Here is a 12,613-nt window from a genome sequence, read left to right on the forward strand (position 1 = left end):
AGTCAGACCCAGATAATCCAATTTCCTTGACTTCTGGTAGTTTAGAAGCCAAACTCCTTCAAGGTCTGGTTAGTGATCTCCACGTTGTCCATCAATGCAGATGAGGACTACGCTCGCAAGAGGAGGTCGTTCAAGTAGCCCAGCACAGCAATCCCCCACTGAAATAGCCAGAACCGAGGCTAACATCTTCGTGAAGACCCGAGGTGAGACCAAAGGGTAATGCCACAAACTGATAGTGCTCCTTTCCCACAGCAAAGCGGAGGAAGCTCTGGTGTTGGGCATATATTGGAATGTGCAAGTAAGCATCTTTGATGTCGATAGAGGCTAGGAAATCCCCGATCTAGGGATGCCACCACCGCACAAATGGACTCCATTCTGAATTTTTGTACCCGCACAAAACAATTCAGGGCCTGGAGGTCCAGAATCGGACTAACCTTGCCCTCCTTCTTTGGGACCGTAAACAGTTTTGAATAGAAACCTTATAACCGTACGATACCAGCACTGCAACAATCACTCCCTAAAGCAACAGGTTCTGCACCTCCCCAAAGAGAGCTTGCAGCCGGTCCGGGGACAGACGCTCGTTGGAGGGAAAGAACCTTTTCGGAGGGCAAGAACGAAACGATCTTTTAACCAGACAGAATTACTTTGTGGACCCATTTGTTGTTCATCAAGGAGATCCACGGGTCCGTTAATGAACAAAGACGCCCCCCCCCACCCCAGGAAAGGGTGAGGGCGCATCTTCATGTGGAAGGGGCCTTGTCCGTGGGTCTAGAGAATCACACTCTCGGCTTACCAGACCAGGGCCGTTTGGAACCTCCCTCGGAGGGCTTGAAAGGTTTTGAACCCTTGATACCCTGAGGGACGAAAAAAAACTGTGTCCCGAGAAGGAAGGGCTGCGTCTGACAAGGCTCTTTCTCCTTCCCAGACTGCAGAAGAAAAGTGCTGAGACTCTTAATGATGTCATCCAGGGTAGCCCCAAACAGGCGATTGCCTTGAAAGGGAAAATCAGTTAGAGCTTTTTTTAAATTTTTATTTATTTAATTTTTTTTTTTTTTTTAGAGGTTTGGTCTGCAGACCAACACTTAAGCCACAACACATGCCTAAGCACCACTGCCAAAACAGATGGCTTAGAAATCAAGGAAGCCGTGTCCAGAGAGGCATCACAGACAAATTGCAGCCCCAGGATTAACTGGTCCGCCAACTCTATAAAAGGCAGGGGGAAATTGCTCACCCCCCAAGCTCATGGTGCAAAAGTTTAGCCCAGAGTTTGCGACACCAGGGCAATGGCGAGAACCGGCCGAAGCACTGAACCAGCAATAGTGAATATATTGCGGGTCACAAAGGCCCTTCAAATAAAGGCATCATGGTTGCCTCATTTAACCTGGAGACAGAAGGATCCATTACTGGTGGGACAGTTCACTTCTTCAGAAGGGACTCTTCAAAGGGGTACCTCACCGCAAAACATGCTCCTGAGACTCCATGAGTGACAAGGGAGAACCCACCAGCAAAAAAGTGTCCAGCACCGCTAGGGGACTCACCCAAACAGATGTACCGCACCACTGCAGGGGCGCCCAGAGGCAAAGCACCCCAACAACCTGCAGTAGAGAGAGGGAGGGACCCCACCAAGACTCCCTACCCCACCAGAGGAGCGCTAATCTGCACCAGACACAGCCAGGGATCCACAAGCAGCGTCCAGGGGTAAAGGTAAACCCAGGAGCCAACACCAGGGGAAAGGAATGGGCCCCCACAGCCAAATGCGCCGTCCAGAGTGGGGGGCAAAGGGGGCCCACACAAAACAGAGGGGGGCCTGGGGGGAGGAGGAGAACCCGCAGGTCTGACCATCCCGGGGGGGGGGGGGGGGGTTCCCGTGTCCACCCCCAATCACATCCAGGGGGAGAGGGGGCATACCACGGAACCAGGCCGGCACCACTCCGGACAAAAAACACTCACCACTGAAATGGGGGAGGGGGGCGTTTGTCGGCCAGAAGGAGCGCTGCAACTCACCTTGACCCGCTCATATGCGACCCCTTGTGAGGAGTTTAACTCGCAGGCCAGCCCCCGTCCAGTGGGGCTAAGTTGCGGCCGACCCAGCGCAGAGCTGGGTCAGCCAGACGGGGGGGGGGGGGACTGGGACGACTGGGACGACTACTGGATCTAGCCATCCAACCCAGCAGTTGATTGTAGGACTCACAGGAAAAAAACAGGATAGGAAAAATGCAATTTAACCACTTCAGCCCCGGAAGGATTTACCCCCTTCCTGACCAGAGCACTTTTTCCAATTTGGCACTGCGTCGCTTTAACTGCTAATTGCGCGGTCATGCAATGATGTACCCAAACGAAATTTGCGTCCTTTTCTTCCCACAAATAGAGCTTTCTTTTGATGGTATTTGATCACCTCTGCCGTTTTTATTTTTTGCGCTATACACGGAAAAAGACCGAAAATTTTGAAAAAAAATGATATTTTCTACTTTTTGTTCTAAAAAAAATCCAATAAACTCAATTTTAGTCATACATTTAGGCCAAAATGTATTTGGCCACATGTCTTTGGTAAAAAAAATGTCAATAAGTGTATATTTATTGGTTTGCGCAAAAGTTATAGCGCCTACAAACTAGGGTACATTTTCTGGAATTTACACAGCCTTTAATTTATGACTGCCTATGTCGTTTCTTGAGGTGCTAAAATGGCAGGGCAGTACAAAACCCCCCCAAATGACCCCATTTTGGAAAGTAAACACCCCAAGGAAATTGCTGAGAGGCATGTTGAGCCCATTGAATATTCATTTTTTTTGTCCCAAGTGATTGAATAATGACAAAAAAAAAAAAAAATTACAAAAAGTTGTCACTAAATGATATATTGCTCACACAGGCCATGGGCATATGTGGAATTGCACCCCAAAATACATTTAGCTGCTTCTCCTGAGTATGGGGATACCACATGTGTGAGACCTTTTGGGAGCCTAGCCGCGTACGGGGCCCCGAAAACCAATCACTGCCTTCAGGATTTCTAAGGGCGTACATTTTTGATTTTACTCCTCACTACCTATCACAGTTTTGAAGGCCATAAAATGCCCAGATGGCACAAACCCCCCCCCAAATGACCCCATTTTGGAAAGTAGACACCCCAAGCTATTTGCTGAGAGGCATGTTGAGTCCATGGAATATTTTATATTTTGACACAAGTTGCGGGAAAGTGACAATTTATTTATTTATTTATTTTTTTTTGCACAAAGTTGTCACTAAATGATATATTGCTCACACAGGTCATGGGCATATGTGGAATTGCACCCCAAAATACATTCTGCTGCTTCTCTTGAGTACGGGGATACCACATGTGTGGGACTTTTTAGGAGCCTAGCCGCGTACGGGCCCCCGAAAACCAATCACCGCCTTCAGGATTTCTAAGGGTGTACATTTTTTATTTCACTCTTCACTGCCTATCACAGTTTCGGAGGTCATGGAATGCCCAGGTGGCACAAACCCCCCCCAAATGACCCCATTTTGGAAAGTAGACACCCCAAGCTATTTGCTGAGAGGCATGGTGAGTATTTTGCAGCTCTCATTTGTTTTTGAAAATGAAGAAAGACAAAAAAAAAATGTTTTTTTTCTTTTTTTAATTTTCAAAACTTTGTGACAAAAAGTGAGGTCTGCAAAATACTCACTATACCGCTCAGCAAATAGCTTTGGGTGTCTACTTTCCAAAATGGGGTCATTTGGGGGGGGTTTTGTGCCACCTGGGCATTCCATGGCCTCCGAGACTGTGATAGGCAGTGAAGAGTGAAATCAAAAATTTACGCCCTTAGAAAGCCTGAAGGCGGTGCTTGGTTTTCGGGGTCCCATACGCGGCTAGGCTCCCAAAAAGTCTCACACATGTGGTATCCCCGTACTCAGGAGAAGCAGCAGAATGTATTTTGGGGTGTAATTTCACATATCCCCATGGCATGTTTGAGCAATATATCATTTAGTGACAACTTTGTGCAAAAAAAAAAAAAAAAAATTTGTCTCTTTCCCGCAACTTGTGTCACAATATAAAATATTCCATGGACTCGACATGCCTCTCAGCAAATAGCTTGGGGTGTCTACTTTCCAAAATGGGGTCATTTGGGGGGGGTTTGAACTGTCCTGGCATTTTATGCACAACATTTAGAAGCTTATGTCACACATCACCCACTCTTCTAACCACTTGAAGACAAAGCCCTTTCTGACACTTTTTGATTACATGAAAAAATTATTTTTTTTTGCAAGAAAATTACTTTGAACCCCCACACATTATATATTTTTTCAAAGCAAAATGCCCTACAGATTAAAATGGTGGGTGTTTCATTTTTTTTTTTCACACAGTATTTGCGCAGCGATTTTTCAAACGCATTTTTTTGGGAAAAAACACACTTTTTTACATTTTAATGCACTAAAACACACTATATTGCCCAAATGTTTGATGAAATAAAGATGATCTTAGGCCGAGTACATGGATACCAAACATGACATGCTTTACAATTGCGCACAAACGTGCAGTGGCAACAAAATAAATACATTTTTAAAAGCCTTTAAAAGCCTTTACAGGTTACCACTTTAGATTTACAGAGGAGGTCTACTACTAAAATTACTGCCCTCGATCTGACCGTCGCGGTGATACCTCACATGCATGGTGCAATTGCTGTTTACATTTGACGCCAGACCGACGCTTGCGTTCGCCTTAGCGCGAGAGCAGGGGGGACAGGGGTGTTTTTTTTTTTTTTTTATTTATTATTTTTTTGCTTTTTTATCTTATTTTAAAACGGTTTCTTTCATTTTTTTTTTTTTTTTAATCATTTTTATTGTTATCTCAGGGAATGTAAATATCCCCTATGATAGCAATAGGTAGTGACAGGTACTCTTTTTTGAAAAAATTGGGGTCTATTAGACCCTAGATTTCTCCTCTGCCTTCAAAGCATCTGACCACACCAAGATCGGTGTGATAAAATGCTTCCCCAATTTCCCAATGGCGCTATTTACATCCGGCGAAATCTAAGTCATAAAATGCTCGTAGCTTCCGGTTTCTTAGGCCATAGAGATGTTTGGAGCCACTCTGGTCTCTGATCAGCTCTATGGTCAGCTGGCTGAATCACCGGCTGCATTCTCAGGTTCCCTGTTGAGACAGGAGAGCCAGAGAAAAACACGGAAGACGGTGGGGGGGGGGGGGGCATTCTCTCCCACTGCTTGTAAAAGCAGTCTAGAGGCTAATTAGCCACTAGGATTGCTTTTACATGAAAGCCGACCGCTGGCTGAAAAGAATGATACCAAGATGATACCTAAACCTGCAAGCATCATTCTGGTATAACCACTCAAAGTCGTGAATGGTGTACCTGAAGACAAAAAAATGGTTAACAATAAAGCACAGTAAACGGTAAAGTATAAAAAATTGCATACCTGAAAAGCAAACATGATAAAACATGATAACAATAAAACATTGCAGAATAGAATACAGTAAAAAAGAGCAGAACAATAGAGAGAATAGAGAGAGAGAATAGAGAGAGAACAATAAAACGACAACTATTATTTTTTATTTTATATTTTTGTTTGTGTTTTTTTTTTTTTTTTTACACTTTTTTTTGTAACTGTAACTTTTATAACAACTGTAACCGGTTCCAGGTTCGGGTCTCTCAAAATGCGATGGCATCTTGGGAGACCCTGTGAAAGTGTGTCCTAGTCTGTGCAATGCTGTACCCTACGCTAATACTCAACTAGTGAATGGTAGCGTTCAAAACATTCACCAATGCAAAGACCAGGATTGACAGGAGGGACAATAATAGCGGGTGTCACGCCTATATCCGCGTTTGCTGCAGACACAACATCTTTTTTGGGGGGGTTCGTTGGGTAGGGGTACTCGGGAAGACATAAAAATGCCTCTCATGCAGCCCACTGCATTTGGTTGGGGATGTGAATGGGGGAAGTACGGGCGCTGCAGAAGTGGTGGGTTCCCAATTAGGATTGGCGAATGCAGCAGGAAGGGCATTATGGGCACGACGGGCCTGTGTTTGTCTTCCTTTTTGGTGGCAGCGGGACACTATTTGTGCTTGTCACCTCACCAGCTTGAACTGCACTTATGGGACTCGCCACGTCACCAAGTGTTACTGCAGTGCTGGTTTGACTACGACCGGGGTGTACTAGGCCGCTGGTGCTTGCCAGTTCACCAAAACGCTACCAAAAAAACTGTTAGCGATCGCAGGGATCAGGCCTGACTCTGCGAACGCTGCAGTTATGCGTTTAGTGTTTTGTAAGTGACAGTGATCGATCGATACTGCACTTGGGTGGGCTGGGCTGGGCCGGGCGGAGGGGCAAAACGCAGGTGCTAGCAGGTATCTGGGCTGATCCCACTAACACTGCGTTTTTGGGAACCCTAAACTGCTGGGGAAGCTAGTATAGATCTGAACGGATCAGATATTGATGCGATCAGATACTATACCACTAAGGGAGGCGTATGCTGCGTGCGTGGGTGTTAGCGGTACTGCCGCTAATCTGACGCTGCCTGGGGCGACGCATATCACCGCCGGGCGATCAGGGGGCTAAACCTTTATTCGGTAATAAACAGCGGGTGCCCAGACTCTAAAAAAACTAAACGAACTAACCAGCGTCACCCGTAACGGTTATATGGTGATCAGTGGTGAAAGGGTTAACTAGGGGGCAATCAAGGGGTTAAAACATTTATTAGATAGTATATGGGGGTCCATGTCGCTATAAAACGCTGACGGCGAACCTAAATATTTACGTCCCTAACTATCGTCACCAGCGACACTAATACAGCGATCAGAAAAATGATCGCTTAGTGACACTGGTGACGGGGGGGTGATCAAGGGGTTAAAACTTTATTAGGGGGGGTTAGGGGGGTATCCTAGACCTAAAGGGGGCCTAACACTCACTGCCCTAACACTGTAACTGTCACAAACTGACACCAATACAGTAATCAGAAAAAAAAAAAAAAAAAAAAAAAAAAAAAACCTGCTTGGTGTCAGTTTGTGACGGGGGGGGGGGGGGGGGGGTGATTGGGGGGGGATCGGGGGGGGGGATTGGGGTGTTTTGTGTGCCTGGCATGTTCTACTGTGTGTGTAGTGTTGGTGCACTCACATACCTGTCTTCTCTCCTCGGGCCGGAACGGAAATTACCGAGCCGAGGAGAGATGACATCATTTCCTCTGCCTCTGTGTACAATACAGAGGCAGGGAAATGATCCCATTGGCTGAGAGCGATCGCGAGGGGGGGGCCACGAATGGATGGCCTCCCCCTCACCACCGATCGCCGGGGGAGATTTGCCTACCGCCGCAGGCACCGGGGGGGGGGGGGGGGACCGATCGGACCCCCCACCCGCGGGCAGGCAAGGACGTACCTGTAAGTCCTTTTGCCTGCCCGTGCCGCTCTGTCGACGTACATCGTCTTGCGGCGGTCAGCAAGTGGTTAAAGAGGATCTGCTGTCTGCTCACATAATTTGTAATAAAAACATCTTTGCCATTCTGAAGCTTTCCTCCAACCACTTTGCATATTATTTTATATATACTGTGATGCTGTACTTGCTAAATATGTTGCAGAAATCTCCCTCCACCAAGTCTGGCTGCAACCATTTTAACTATGGGCAGCTGAAGCTCCTACCTGTTTACTTCCAGGATTTACATACACACACAGAGGCACACCTCCAGCTCTGCAGCTCTGATTGGCCCTCTCATGACTCATCCCCCCTCCCTTCCTGGCAAACTCTCTCACTCTGTGCATGTCATCAGCCTAGGCTTTTTACCAGACAAGAAACATGAAGTGGGCTGTATAAGGTATTTACTGGCAGGAAAAAAAAAAGGTTACACTATCCAAAGTTAAAACAACAAGGGCATAAGATTTAATAGATAGAAGGATGAAAAAAATGACTGAAGGTGCGCTTTGAAAAAGGAAAAAATTGCCAAAACCAAAGATTGCTGCAGGGAGCTAGGTCCTTACTTCTGACTAGGCAGAAAAAAAACTGAAGGTGTATAGCACAGAGGGGGATGTATACCAGCTAGGACAGCCCATAGGCATAGCCAAGTGTTTTTTTCTGCCTAGTAGCCTACTCCTGTAGGAGGCGATATAACCCTATGGTTCTGAATTTGGAGTGCTGTACCCATTTATGAAAAGAAAAACAGACTTTAGAAATGTCTGAATTTTTTTTTAAAAAGAAACAAACCCTTTACTCAGTTTTTTACTGAAGCACATTTGGCAGCAATTACGGCCTCAAGTCTCTTTGGGTATGAACCGACAAGCTTTGCACACCCGGATTGGGGGATTTTCTGCCATTCTTCTTTGCAAATCCTCTAAAAACTTAGTCAGGTTTCATGGGGACCATCGGTGGACAGCCATTTGTAGGTCTCTCTGTTCAATAGGGTTCAAGTCAAGGCTCTGGCTGGGAAACTCTAGGACATTCACAAAGTTGTCCCTAAGCAACTCCTGTGTTGTCTTGGCTGTGTGATTAGGATAGTTGTCATGTTGACTGGTAAACCTTTGGCCCAGTCTGAGGTCCTGAGCCCTGTGAAACAGGTTTTTATTGAGGATCTCTCTGTACTTTGATCCATTCAGCTTTCCCTCAGCCCTGACCAGTCTCCCAGTCCCTGCTGCTGAAAAATACCAACACAGCATGATGCTGCCACTACCATGCTTCACTGTTTTATTGGGCAGGTGATGAGCAGTGCCTGGTTTCCTCCAGACATAACGTTTAGAATTGTGGCAGAACAGTTCAATCTTGGTTTCATCAGATCAGAGAATCTTGTTCCTCACAGTCTGAGGATCCTTCAGGTGCTTTTTTGCAAACTCCAAGCGGGCTTTCTTTGAGAGGCTTCAGTCTAGCCCAGTGTTCCTCAACTCCAGTCCTCAAGGCGCCCCAACAGGCTTTCCATTATTTTGCGTAGGTGATTTGATCAGTTTCACTGCCTTAGTAATTACCACAGCTGTTTCATCTGAGGGAAATCCTGAAAACATGACCTGTTGAGGCGCCTTGAGGACTGGAGTTGAGAAATACTGGACTAGCCACTGTGCCATAAAGCCCATATCGGTTGAGGGCTGAAGTGATGGTTACCCTTCTGGAACGTTGTCCCATCTCCACACAGGATCTCTAGAGCTCAGAGTTATCATCGAGTTTCTTAGTCCCCTCCCCTCCAACTGCTCGATTTGGCTGGGTGACCGGCTCTTGGAAGAGTCCTGGTTGTGCCAAATTTTTCATTTAAGAATTATGGAGGACACTGTGCTCTTGGGAACCTTCAGCGCAGCAGAATTTTTTTGTAGCATCCCCCAGATATGTGCCTTGCAATAATCTGGTTTCTGAGCTCTGCAGGTAGTTCCTTTGACCTCATGGCTTTTTCTCTACTACAGTATGCATTGTCAGCTGTTAGGCCTTTTATAGAGAGGTGCATGCCCTTCCAAATCATGTCCAATCAATTTATTTTACCACAGGTGGAACTCCAATCAAGGTGTAGAAACATCTCTGCAACGATCAAGAGAAATGGGATACACCTGAGCTAAATTTTACGTTTTGTTGCAAAGGGACTGAATACTTATGTCAATGTGGCATTTCAGTTTTTCGTTAAAAAATTCAGACATTTCGAATATTTTGTTTTTTACTTTTTCATTATGAGGTACTGAGTGTAGATTAATGAGAAAAAAAATGACTAACTGTATCAGACGTAAACATAAAATTGAAAAAAGTGAAGGGGGTCTGATTACTTTATCAACGCACTGTATGTCTACTGTAATGGTTCCCACGTCGCTTGCATCCAAAGTAGACTCACCGCGTTTCAAATAATCTTCCTCAGGAGAACAAGTGAACAGTATTAGGATAATGGAACACAATCTTTAATAACAAGAGAATATATTGTCTGCTGAAATCAGCGCAGTGTGAAACATCTTATTCCAAAAGGGGGGGATGCAGAAGAAGGCTACACAGAACCACAATCATAAATAAAGCGTCCAAATGTTTGTAGGGGGCCCCATCCAATGCTCACAGCCCCATAATGTATACATTTTCAAGAGGAAAACATTTTCCCATTATATGAATCCTCAAATGACCATATGGAGTCACCAATGGCCAAAGCAGCAGGGAAAGAAAAATACTTCTCCAGGGTATTTTAATCAACGTATCTCCAGTTTCAAGCTACTGACCGGGTCAGTTTGCTGCTGGACTGTTTGAATCTGGAGATATTTTTTTTACCCTAATGCAGGGAATGCATTAAGGTAAAAAAAAAAACGTTGCTTTACAAGTTTACCAAGGAAAGTGGGAAAGTTCAAATGTTCATAAAGGAAGGAGAATACTGTTACTATTCTAACTTAAGTGTTTTTGTTTTTACCAAGGGGGTGTCAAAACCTCTGCTTAGGACTATGTACTATATGCTGTATGTGAAGAGTGTTCATTCACAGTTTGAATTTATTATCAGCTTTAGTTTTTTTATCCCCTGCAAGCTGTATAGGAAAGGAAATAATCATGCTGAAATTGAATTGTATCACAAGATGCTACAGGTACAATATAAAATTCTAGCAACACGTTACATTGTTACACAAGACTTAAAAGGAACAGCATAGCTGAAATGGATACGGAGGTCGGATGCTCTCACAACAGAAATGAGAGGGTGGCCATACCTGAACTGGATGTTGAGAACTGGGGCTTCCACAAACTCCTGCACACACTCAATGTTGACCACTTGCTGTACCTGGGCACCTCCATCAACTGTAGGCTCTACTGGCTTAGACTGGAGATTCAGACATGAAAGGCCGTCAAGGATAATAAGGCATTGCTGATTGAGAGACCTTGCTCTTGGAAAATCCACATATTACTTATACACTGCAAATATGATATTGGACATGTAACATCAATAGTCTTACAAAGCAGAGCAGGTTTTCGATGTTTCCACCAGTGAAACCTAAGACCCCTTTTCACACTGAGGGTGTTTTTTAGGCGTTTTAGTGCTAAAAATAGCGCTTGTAACACGCCTGAAAACTGCCTGCCATGCCACCCCAGTGTGAAAGCCCGGGTGCTTTCACACTGGGTCGGTGCGCTTGCAGGACTTTAGATAAAAGTCCTGCAAGAAGCATCTTTGGGGTGGTTTGGGAGCGCTGCATACAGCGCTCCTAAAACGCCCCTGCCCATTAAAATGAATGGGCAGTGCTTCCAAAGCGCCTGAAAAGAGATTCCAAAGCGCCGTAACACGGGTGGTTTTAACCCTTTCTTCAGCCGCTAGTGGTGGTTAAAAGCACCCCACTAGTGGCCGAAAAGCTAAAATGAGCGGCGCTTTAGCACTAATGCGGCATGGCCCCAGTGTGAAGGGGGTCTTATCTGCAAATGCGTTTTGTGCTTTTTTGAAAACAAAGCAAATAATATTTACTCAATAAAAGGTTGATATCACATGAGGAATTTCATAGCATAGATTAGTCACTGCTATACATTACTAATAATGTAACCACTAGAGTCAATGGCAATAGAGCCACAACATTGGTTAATGCTCGGCTACAAATTTCTTTCCTTCGGTGATTTGTAGTTAAAGTGATACTAAACACACAGTTTCATTTACATTTTCTCTTCTATTTCTGTATATGAATGATGGCACTATTTAAAAAAAAAAAAAAAAAAAAATCTAAGTAACTTTTTTTCTAATCGATATACAGCCGTCACATGGCCCAGCTCTTTCCCAGCTGGGAAACATAAGCAGGAGGAGCTTCTAGTCCTCTGCTGCTAGTCACATGTTCAGAAAAAAAAAACAAAAAAAAAAAACACAAACAGCCTTCGGAATACAGAGTAAAAATATATATAAAACCTTTTTAAATTGGCATACTAATATATATTTGAAATCAAATCTTTATTATTTTGTAAAAATATCACGGTGTGGGCAGATTTCTGACAGTCACAAGCTGTGTCACACCCCTCCAGCCTGTGTTTTAAAATAAGAGGGAGGTAAAGCCTACACCACTGTGTATATGCCCACATGTGTGACTCTAATCATATGGGCTGCTCAGATGAGGTAGAATGCTCAGCATAGAAACTCACTGAAAACTGAGCAGGTGCAGAGCTGCCAACACTGCTCTGCAAAATTCCTAGCTGAAAAGGGGACATGAACAGAAGGTAGAAGGAGCAGCAGGATCAGCCAGGTTTTTCTTACAGAACACAGAAAACAAATCTCATAGTGGCCGAGTATGACCAGCATGTAATACAACATTCGTGACACTTTGGCCTCTTTCAGACAAACGATCCGTTCAGGTCCACCTGTCATTTTTTTAGGCGGACCTGAACGAACCCTCCATAGACCTCTATGGAGCGCGGATGTCAGCGATGACATGTCTGCTGACGTCCGACCCGCTCCGATACGAAAAAGTGTAACGGACAGCCGTTTTCGGATCGGGTGACGACGGACTCTAAACACTAAACAGGCTCCTTTTTAAAGCATGGCATACAAAGAAAACGCCATCCTTTAAATACGGTAGTGACACTATATTGCCAACAACCCATTATAACAAGACAGATCCCTACATTCAAATCCAATTATGAGAAAGTATGGGGAGGACCTAAGATGCCACTAACACATGCAGACCTGATGGGGGACTGCATCTGATATAAATGGCTGCTGATAAAATTATTGATCATG

General features: G+C 44.8%; 1 protein-coding gene across 4 annotated transcripts in view; it reads right to left on the bottom strand.

The window, feature by feature from the left end:
• The window catches only part of LOC141112215 (AP-2 complex subunit alpha-2), a 199,269-nt gene that overhangs the window by 21,069 nt on the left and 165,587 nt on the right, over positions 1-12,613 (bottom strand). For all 4 annotated transcript variants that reach the window (XM_073604817.1, XM_073604816.1, XM_073604818.1 and 1 more), the window contains one exon: positions 10,617-10,740. In XM_073604817.1, coding sequence (XP_073460918.1) covers positions 10,617-10,740 — 124 coding nt within the window. The remainder of the gene's footprint in view (positions 1-10,616; positions 10,741-12,613) is intronic.

Source organism: Aquarana catesbeiana, linkage group LG11 (genome assembly GCF_042186555.1).
Source record: "Aquarana catesbeiana isolate 2022-GZ linkage group LG11, ASM4218655v1, whole genome shotgun sequence".
Taxonomy (NCBI): domain Eukaryota; kingdom Metazoa; phylum Chordata; class Amphibia; order Anura; family Ranidae; genus Aquarana; species Aquarana catesbeiana.